Raw genomic sequence first — 11351 nt, forward strand, 5'->3', positions numbered from 1 at the left:
TCTAATATTGTAGGCTAGCTTCCCTTCGTATAGCATCTTTTCCATCCTAATTACTTTTTTAGTTGCCTTCTGTAAATTTTTAAAAGCTTGCCAATCCTCTAACTTCCTACTAATTTTTGCCCTCTCTTTAGCTTTTATGTTGGCTTTGACTTCTCTTGTTAGCCACAGTTGTGTCATCTTGCCTTTAGAATACTTCTTTCTCTTTGGGATGTATATATCCCGCAATGCATTACTTAGCAGGGACCAAACAAAACTACTAACAATTCTACTAAATAATATTTTTTTCGAGACAGTGATCACTGTTACCTGCACCTTCCCTCTGGGAAGTATAATTTTAAACCATCCATACAAGCTGGAGTTTTTGTGATATCCTGAAATATTCCACAAACTGGTCTCTCAGAATAGCAGGTACAGCTGCGCCAGCCATTGCTGGAGCAGACTTGGGGACAGACTGAAGCGGTGGGTCCTAGGCCCAAGAGTGGATAGCAAACCAATATTTGACTGATTTAAACATCAAGGCAGATTAGAAAGATTAAGGCATGGAGACTGAAGGCGGAGGATGAACTGGTGTTCAGCTTACTACTATGGGAGGCTTTACTCACCTCAGTGCTGAACTGATTCTGCCCCTGTGGCCTGCAGCCATCAGCACTTGTCTCAGCACTGAAATTGGCTCTGCCGCTACTGGCTGCAGCTGTTGTACTCTTGGACCGATTGCAGCGTTGAACTGGCTACATGGCTGTGGCCTTACCTTCAGGGGCTCTGCGTTTCGTGTTCTGTGGATTGGATTTATGATGTCATTGTGACAAGGCGTTTTATCGTGAATTCTATTGTGCTTCTTTGTTTTGTGACCGCATACATGAAGAGGAATCTCAAGGTTGTATATGGTGTTCATACTTTGATAATAAATGTACTTCCAACTTTGAGGATTTGAACATAACGTGCTCTGTTTCGGTGATAAGAAACTGAAAACAGAGTTAGCCCGGAGTAAATAAAGTTTGTAGCAATTTCCAGGTGATGTCACACTCATTTTCAAATTTAGCCAAGCCGTTCTATTTGTCAGTTTTGTAGCCCTGGTGCAATTGTGCAATTTCCATATCAGGAATGCCGTGATGATGTCATCGTTCATGTGGTGTTCCTTGTAAAACTTTGCAGGGCAAGTGGACAATGTTGATCTGCCACCTACACTAATGTTGTTTTAGTAGGCCCTTTAAAAATTCTAAGCAAATGTACTGAGAGAACAGGGAAGTAAATGAAAACAATAAAAGAAAGCTGATTCTAGTAATCTGAAGTGAAAATAGTGAACACTGGAAACACTCAGCAATAATAACAATATTAATATATGTACCATTGTGAAGTACGAAGTATTAATGAGGCCATCACTGCTAAACCAACAGTACATTAGTATAGCTGAAATAATCTGAATGGCAGTGTATCCAGGTTATATTTTTATAAGTCAAGAACAAATGACAATCAACTTTAAGTATTCCAATAATGTTTTAAAAGCATCTGTTGACTCACAGATATACTTGCCATAAAATATACTGAGATAGCTAAACTCATTCATGAGCTGTGTAAAAATAAACTGAAAAGCCAAAAGGAAATTTAAATATTGTTTGACTGACTTACAGTAATCAAAACCTAATGATAGTGGTTTAAATTTTAGTAAGAAACTTGTAACCAAGTGAAACTGTCGAGGTGTTAGGTAATTTTACTGCCAAGTACAGTTCAAAGTTCCTTCAGCTTGCAATACTATCCCTCACATTAAGTATAACCCCAATTTTAAAAGAACGCACCCCAATGCTGCAGGGCCATTGAAGTCCTACTGGATTAATATGATGTATCTCCATGTCATAAGTACCGCCAGGATGAAGATAATCATACAGAGGACAGTGATGAGTGAAGAACGGAGAGAACAATCCCTCCTATATTTTTGAATAGTCAAATGAATAATAATTAGAATAGAAATAAGTCTCCATTTGTGATTTAAAAAATGCATATTGGGTTAACACGAGGAAATCTGCAGATGCTGGAAATTCAAACAACAACACACACAAAATGCTGGTCGAACACAGCAGGCCAGGCAGCATCTATAGGAGAAGCACTGTCAACGTTTTGGGCCGAGACCCTTCATCAGACTAACTGAAAGGAGAGATACTAAGAGATTTGAAAGTAGTGGGGGGAGGGGGAAATGCGAAATGATAGGAGAAGACCGGAGGGGGTAGGATGAAGCTAAGAGCTGGAAAGGTGATTGGTGAAAGTGATACAGAGCTGGAGAAGGGAGAGGATCATGGGACGGGAGGCCACAGGAGAAAGAAGGTGGGGGGAGCTCCAGAGGGAGATGGAGAACAGGAAGGGTGATGGGCAGAGAGAGAGGAAAAAAAAACAAACAACTAAATATGTCAGGGATGGGGTAAGAAGGGCAGGAGGGGCAGTAATGGAAGTTAAAGAAATCAATGTTCATGCCATCAGGTTGGAGGCTACCCAGCCGGTATATAAGGTGTTGTTCCTCCAACCTGAGTGTGGATTCATCTTGACAGTAGAGGAGGCCAAGGATAAACATATCAGAATGGGAATGGGACGCGGAATTAAAATGTGTGGCCACTGGGAGATCCTGCTTTCTCTGGCATAGGTGTTCAGCGAAACATATTGGGTTAATTGTTACTCCACATATCACCAGCTTCCAGTTAATTGGAACTATAATCATTGATAATTAGGAAACTAGTTAATTGATATATGTCCAAATCCCCATGACTAAAATTAGCTTATTTATATTAAGCATTTGCTGATGGTAATTTCTTTTCAGTTGTTTCTAACATTCACTGGTGCAGTAGTTTAAAATTAACCACATGTGATTAGTGAAAGATTTTTTCCCCACTCCATGCCACAATAAAATTGCATTGATATTTATTTTACACAGTTAATTCACAGAAGCCACATTCTGTGATATAGCATGGAAATGCATCTGTAATATGGGAGTGGAGTAAATTACTTAAAATAAATTAGGAATGAACATGTTGATGCATTCTCTAAAAGTAGATTTGCAAGCTTATCACATTAAAACATATTTGAAATGATGAGTCCAATGTTTTCATACAGATAAAACAAATTATTAGCTAATTAATAGTTAATAGGATGGCAGCAGACAGTTCACAAAAGTACTTCTTCTTTTAAATATACTTCTACAACTAATCACTCTGCGATTAGAGCCCATAATTTACATTTTGATATTGTACTTTTGGGATAACTGAACCATCTGCTGCCTTTACTGTCTCCGAGGGAATTCGACATGACTGAGAATGGATTGTGTGTCCTAATGGAGGAGCGTGAACCCAGGCGAATGATGGTGATCAGCACCGTCTGCCTGTATTAAACTGGTCTCGTTCTACCTGTTGCTCGCTGCTGCTGGAGGAAGGGGCTTGAAATGGACCGGTTTCTCTCTCCCTTTCTCTTTCTTGCTCACTACTGCCAGGGGAAGGTGCAGGAGTCTTGAGTCCTGGGCAAAGTTTTGTTATGAACCCCGTAACTGGGTCACTTACCAGCAAAGATAGAGACGTCCGTTGAAGTCTGATGATACTACTTTTAGCAGTATTTATTAGTAAAAATACACAAAAATAATATCAATGCAAATATACAGATAATATACGTCGTCAATACTAAATCTAAAAGTGTGGGTATAATAATAATCAATAAGAAATAAGCTCTATCGTTGTCTAGGGGGATAATGTATTGTCTGATAGAAATATAAAGTTCACTGCAGTTCCACAAGCTGCCGTCTTTTGGTTGTCGCTGTGTTGCACTTTGTCGGCATATTCATCTGTGAACCTAACAAATTCAGATATGGACTTATTCGGCTTCTCGTTCAAATACATCCGGATATCATCCGAAACACAACCTTTAAATTCCTCAATCAGAATTAACTCCCTGAGACGCCGAAAATCTTCTTCCACCATTTCTGCTGCACACCAATGATCCAAGAGCACACCCTTCTCATAGGCAAACTCTGCATACATCTGATTCCACCCTTTCGTTAAATTTCTGAACTTTTGTCTATAGGACTCAGGTACCAATTCATAGGCCTGAAGAATGGCCTCTTTAACTCCCTCATAATTCTCAGACTCCTCCTCCTCCATGGACAACGCCGCATATGCCCGTTGTGCCTCCCCTTTTAACACACTTTGTAACAACGCCACCCACTGATCTCTGGGCCACTTCTGACTCACTCCACCTTTTCAAAATGCAAGAAATAACTATCAACATCTGTCTCCTCGAATGGAGGTACTAACCTAAACTCCCTACTAACATTAAACCACTCCTCTCGGTCTGGCCCTTGAGCTCTTCGCTCTTGCCTTAACTTCTCCAGGTCCATCTCATGTTGCCTCTGTTTCTCCTTCTCCCTTTGGTTTTCAGCTCTTTCCCTCTCCTTTTCAGCTCTTTCCTTCTACTTTTCAGCTGCTTCCAGCTGTTTTAACTTAATTTCATGCTCCCTCTGCTTTTCAGCTCTTTCCTGCTCCCTTTTCAGCTCTAACTCCTTTAGCTGGAGCTCATACTCCCTTTACCTCTGTTCCGCATCCAGCCTCAATTTCTCCAACTCTAACTGAGCCGTCCCACTAGCTGGTACCTTGTCAGGGATATTTTCCAATACCTCAGCCGAAAACACATTCTTCACAATATAATACTGAGTTATGGCCCTCCGCACCTCCCGCTTTTACATTGACAACCTCACCTCTGCGAGATTTAGTCCTTTAGCAATATTTATCAAGTCCGACTTTGTGGCAGCCTCTAGCGCCTCCAGAGTCGGGTTTTTATAAATTTGGCTATGTCCATCTTTGCTGGTTTCCCATCTGGTTACCCGCACAACCCAATCCAAGTTTGGACTTAAAAGCCCGATTTACTGGCCCTCCAATTTGGTATCAAATCCCGGACGAGCCCCCATGTTGTTATGAACCCCATAACTGGGTCACATCCCAGCAAAGATAGAGACATCTGTTGAAATCTGATGATACTATTTTTAGCAGTATTTATTAGTAAAAATACACAAAAATAATATCAATGTAAATATACAGATAATATACATCATCAATACTAAATCTAAAAGTGCGGGTATAATAATAATCAATAAGAAATAGCTCTATCATTGTGTAGGGGATAATGTATTGTCGGATAGAAATATAAAGTTCACTGCAGTTCCACAAGCTACCGTCTTTTGGTTGTCGCTCTGTTGCACTTTGTTGGAGAGAGAGAGAGAGAGAGAGAGAGAGAGAGAGAGAGAGAGAGAGAGAGAGAGAGAGAGAGAGAGAGAGAGAGAGATAATGAGAACATATACCGCTACGGGTTTTTCCAACCTTCCTTTATGATTTCTATCCATAAGGTGTCTCATTGCCGTGGCCATTCAAGTGTGGCCTCTCCTTTAGCTAAACCGTTCTTCCGTGGTGAGCCCGCCACCCAGGCAAGGGAAGGACACACACGAGCCCCCACCAGCTTTCACTATAAAATGCTATCACAGGATCCCTAGCGTTTCTCCTGGTGCGTCTAAAGGGGTTGTTCCCCAGACCCCTCTTTTATCCTTACTCACGGGGTCTCAGATGTCAATCAGGTTGGGATGATGCAATCCCTCACCCAGATAACTCTGGTTGTCCCCTGAGGAGCTTCAATGAATAGTACAGTACTCCATACACAATTCCGTCTCCAAGAGACAATGGCCGTTATCAGTGGCTCCGTTCCGCTGATGTCAGGACACATTCCAAACCTTGTGTATTCTGGGTGTCTCTCTCTCACTTCCTGGGTCCTAGACCCGAAATAAAAGCGATCTTGCGATTCTCAAAAAGGAGGGGGTGACTTTGTACCCTTCGGCCCCTCAGAGTTGCTTCACATTCATAACAGTTTAATCGATGCAGTTTGTGGATTGGTCTCTGCATTTCATGTTATTTATGTTACTGGTTTCTGATTACTCATTTTTGATTGGTATTTTGTGGGATTTTGATCAGAATGGACTGGCTGTGCAGTCTGCAGTCAATGAATGACACAGCACTAAATTGAAATGAACTAAACTAAACTGAACATTCCTGGGCTGTTTCAACATGTCTGTGGTTTAATGTTTAATATTCCGTGTGTTATTTGCTTGTTTTTTTCCCATTTGTGCGATTTGTTTTTCTTTTGCTTACAGGGTGTTTGATGTTTTGTGGTCGCCTGCGGGAAGACAAATCTCAGCATTCTACACTGCAGACATACTTTGATAATAAATGTACTTTGACTTTGACTTTGAGATCAAAATGTGCAGTCAGAATATTGATCAGCATTCACTGGTACAAGCAGTGCAAATCCAAGAACAGATTTAGGAATATGCACTTGCACAATCAAGAGCAGGAATCCAAAATAAGCAGGCATCCATATCCAAGAGCTTAAGCTGATTGCTAACTTTTTGAATAATAAAAATTCTAAAAGTGTAATGCTTTGTTGCAATATGGTGTGGTTTTGTTTACGATGGTGTACTGAATTACAGCCATTACTTAACAACTTCACTGGCCCTGAAAGCTAGAGTTCAGATGCATGAATTTTCTGATTAAAAGAAATCTCATAGATTTAAAATATTTAATATTGAAGATTGTTTGTGCTTAAGATTTTTACCTTAATTGCATGTATATGTTCTGATCTTTGTGTAGCTGCGTGCAATACTGAAAAGTTTCTTGAAAATTGGTGCTAGTTTCTAGTTTGTGATTTCTGTTAATTATTTAATGGAATTGGCTTCTTAGTTTGTTTGATAGGTTGAATGTCCTTGAACTAACATGTGGCAAAAATGTTATTGCAGAGGCTGAAATCCATCCTAAAATGAGCAATCGACATTTGTGTCAGGGTTCTTTCAAGTTCAGCGCATTGTTGCCTTACACTGACAACTAATTCTAAGCCATTAAAAACAGTTTATCCTTTTCCTCTAGGTATCACTAGAAATCTTCAATGACTCTTAGGTTGAACAACTAAGTGGCTTGCTAGGACATTGCAGAAAGCATGTAAGAATTGAGGACTTAATGTTGCTATGGTCCTGGAGAAACTTCTGTAATTGATCAATGCAAGGATGGCAGATTTTCTCTCCTGATAGCAATCCCAATAGAGTACCATCTTTTAAATGAGATCCCCCACTTCCCTAGAATGCCTTTGAAAACTTTTAACAGCAAATAAGTCTGAACCATGGTTTTGCCATTTGTCAAAGATCCAAGGGTAATTTAACAGTTCTTAAATGTATCTGTCAGAGTTTGTTAATTACTATCAGATTGGAAACAAATAAAAATATTTTAAACAAACTCTGAATTCACCTGAAAAGTTATAATCAAAACTATGAAACTAAAGCAGAAGATCTTTTAAAAAGTAATTTGCCTTCTCTTTTACCTCCTAATTTGTGGCAACAATCTGCATTGAAGTCAGAAGGTTCTGACGCTCTGAGTGCAACATGGTTGATGGTCCCAAAGGTTATTTCCCTAATGTAAATCCTAGGGAACTTCAGCAGGACAGAGATTGTCAGTAGAATCCTATGTGCCGTCCAGTAGCAGCACAAATTGACAGTTTTGAATTTCTGAATTTGTCTAAGTCTTTTATATTTGCCAGGACATATGTGGAAGATACAGCTTTACTTCTCTTTGAACAGGCATATACATCCAGTAGCCACTTTATTAGGTACCTCCTGTATCTAATAAATTGGCCACTGAGTGTATTTCTGTATGCCCATCCACTTAAATGTTTAATGCGTTGTGCATTCAGCGATGCTGCTCTGCACATTACTGTTGTAACACGTGGTTATTTGATTCACTGCCGCCTTCCTGTCAGCTTGAACCAGTCTGACCATTCTGCTTTGACTTCTCATTAACAAGGCATTTTTACTCACCAAACTGCCGCTCACTGGATGGTTTCTTCTGTTTTCCGCATCAGTCTCTGCAAACTCTAGAGATCGTTGTGTGTGAAAATCCCAGGAGGTCAGCAGTTTCTGAGATAACCACTTGGCACCAGAAATCATTCTATGGTCAAAATTACTTAGATCACAATTCTTGCTCATTCTGATGTTTGGTCTGAACAACAACTGAATCTCATGACCATGCTTTTATGTATTAAGATTTTTGTATTAATGAGCAAGTGTATCTAATAAACTGGCCATTAAATGTATATGAAATTGGTAAGGGACATTACATACCCTACACATGAAATCTGTTTGAGTAGAATTTGCAATTTTTCACTGACAGGACATAATTTACTGAACATTTCCACAAGCTTAACTAAAGTACCTGTTCTCCTGTTCATTATTTTGTTCAGAACTATGAAGACCTTGCGCACAGTGAGCAGGAGAGTGAAGAAGAGGAGGAGGAGGAGGAAGGTGAGGAGGATGACATTACAAGTGCTGATTCAGAGGAGAGCGAGGAAGAGGAAGAAGCCGAGCATGAGGAAGATCAGCAAAATGTTACCAGGAGGGAACAGCTAGAATGGGATGATTCAACACTTCCCTATTAAAGGCTGCAGATCTCATAAATCACAAATGAGATTTTGATGTCCAGCAAAGTGGTATAATCAGAATTATTTAGAATACTGTTGATGGTGAGTAGGGTATGAAGAACTTCTGAGTTGTTCACCAAATTATTAAGTGATTTGCAGTGGCATATCTGGGTCCAAGAGTTGACATTAGTTATATTGCCTGTATTTATTTTGTTATATCTGGGTGTTCATTGTGTGGTTACCCGAATGTTCTATCTTTGCACCAAGAACTATTAACTTTGTGAAATCATGTATCAGTATCTGTAATTTGAATTTTTCTGAAGTACTTTATTTATTTATTTGAAATAAAAATAAACTTTCTCTGATGGGTCATGCTGAAATAGGGCAAAGAGAGAAAGTTAAAAATGAAAAGACAAATTTTATATTTCATGATGTAAATACCATGTTTAAATTAAGCAAAAGAAAGCAGTTGCTCAGATTATGTCTGCTCTAAGGTTTTATGTTGAGAAGAAGATTAAATAATGTTTAATTTGCATAACCTTTGAATCACAAACATGGTTTTTCCTCCAGTGACATCTCCACTGAGATGCAAATAAACCATTGCTTGAGATAGCAGACTTTCTTTATTAAGTTTAACAAGACATATTTTTCACAAAGAAAGTGCTGGACACATGTTTCATTTACAGGAGAGTGTAAACATATTTAATCTAAGGAAGTGATAAAGTGTTTGTTTGACATATTTTATAAGTTCAAGTAAAAACTTTACCAAGTAGCTACTTTTTCTTGTAACGTGCAAGGGTTAATCTCTTAACCTGATGATTTACATGAAGAAGAGCTAGAGTTGGATAATGATTGATAATATAATAATTTCATTATTTCCCAAAATTCAATAAAAGAAAAAGTCCTAAACCAACTTTTTTCACTTTGAAAATGAAGTTTAGTATCAAAACCTTCTATAGCATACAATAGAACTTTGACTCCACACACTCAGCCAAAGGGACCTGATTCTGTGTTAAGTTTTGATTGCTTATGTATTTAAAAAGTTTTTAGGCTTGATTTGGTTTGTATTCAGATATGGTCATGCCAGGATCAGGCTGCGTTTAAAACTTAATATCTGGTCAAATCTGTGCCTTGCACTCTCCAAATTCAGTTGTATAATTTGAGCATCCATTTTATTAAGAACTGTGGATCTGACTTTTGTAACTTTGTTGCCAGTCCACCACATTTTATGGTTGCTTTGATGATGCATGACATTAAAGAATTGATTTTGACAGATTCCAGAATCTGAGCTTTATAGCACTGTTAAGCTAATAAGCAGAAAAGTAACTAAAGCATTGGGATAAAATATCAGAGAGGCTCAAGTAACCTTACCAAGCAAGTTGAGCTTTGACTTATTTTTTAACTTCATCTGTTCTCATTCCAGCCGTTTACATGTTGATCAATGCATTGTCCTTTTTCTCTTTACATTGCTGTTCTCATTAAGCTTAGGAAATATTGCAAATGAATTTTCTTTGTTACAATCTGATTTCTTTGACACCAGGATCATTTAAATCTATGAAATATATATAGAATTATAATTGTTTAATTACTGAAGCAAAAGTTGAAGCATTAAACTGGAAAGTTAAGTCAATATAGATAATTGGAATCAGAAATATATCATAACTTATTATTTCCCATTTAGTTCGCTGGATTGAAGAATATGAGTTAGCATGTTTTGCACATTCTATGAAGTGTGTGTTTGTAGTTTTGTCAAATATATTCAATGTACATAATCAAGAATCACCTTGGTCATTGTTCATTGATATTACTGAAGGTTTCATCTTGTGATTTATTTTTCTAAGTCCCAGAACGTTAAGTGTCACATGACTCTGAAAGAATAATTCATTGTTTGTCAGTAAACACTGTAACTTTAGCCGATACTGTTGAAATTAATGTTCAGTAGAGAACATAAGGGAGAAAAGGATGTTGATTATAAATCCTCCAACAACACTACAAATTGTAGTAGAGATAAAAATGTTAACTTTTAAATGGCAATTATACATTAATTTACACCAAGGAACAGCTGCTATTCATGGAGGCAAATTTGGTTTATTGCTGTACTGGTAAAACAGTCTGTCAAATATCTTCTTATTACCTGGGAGATCTTTTGCTCTCGCGATTATGCTGGCTCTCAGAGCATTCCCGTCAATCGCATTTCCCTATGATCCCACATGTCCCATCAACACCCACCTGATTCTCCCACGGCCCACCAATGCTACTTTACATCAGCCAATTAACCCACCTACTGTTGTTTCTTAGAACATAGAGGAGAGAGAGAGGGTCCTGGGTACCGAGTGGGGGGGGGGGGTGGGGGGAGTTGCGGAAGGCAGTAACCCATAAAGTCATAGGAACAATATGCAAAACTTACTATAAGTTAGCATTAAACTCATGTCTCTAGAGCTTTTCAGTGGCAATACCAACTACAGCACCACCATGCTACTGTTCTATTCTTTTGTAGTCCCTCAGGATTGAGATAACATTCCAGTTCCATGGTTTCAAGGTGGATCCATAGACTGTCACAGATGGCACAAGGGATGCTTGACAAAGCAGCTAGGTGGATAATATGTGTCCTTTTGCTGAGCTCAATTAAAGTTTTATGCTAAGAATGTTGGCCTGGGAGAAGACATTGACATTGATACACCTCTCCTGCCAATGAAATGCAGGATTTGTGGAGACAGTAGTGGAGTTTTTTTTTTCAAGTGCTCACTTTTGAAACATACAGGAGGGCAGAGACTCAATGTTTCTTAATAGATCTCATGCTTGACATCAGTCTTGCAAGTATTGATATTCAGCACAGTTTTTTTTTGGTTGGTTACAAATAAAATAAGATAAAATAAATA

The 11351-nt window shown here is 38.6% G+C and overlaps 1 protein-coding gene across 2 annotated transcripts in view; it reads left to right on the top strand.

Moving 5' to 3' along the window:
• The window catches only part of clstn2a (calsyntenin 2a), a 537584-nt gene extending 526801 nt beyond the window's left edge, over positions 1-10783 (top strand). For both annotated transcript variants that reach the window (XM_059948013.1, XM_059948017.1), the window contains one exon: positions 8296-10783. In XM_059948013.1, coding sequence (XP_059803996.1) covers positions 8296-8490 — 195 coding nt within the window. In that variant the 3' untranslated portion in view covers positions 8491-10783. The remainder of the gene's footprint in view (positions 1-8295) is intronic.
• Positions 10784-11351: the final 568 nt, after the last annotated feature.

This window comes from Hypanus sabinus, chromosome 2, assembly GCF_030144855.1.
Source record: "Hypanus sabinus isolate sHypSab1 chromosome 2, sHypSab1.hap1, whole genome shotgun sequence".
Taxonomy (NCBI): domain Eukaryota; kingdom Metazoa; phylum Chordata; class Chondrichthyes; order Myliobatiformes; family Dasyatidae; genus Hypanus; species Hypanus sabinus.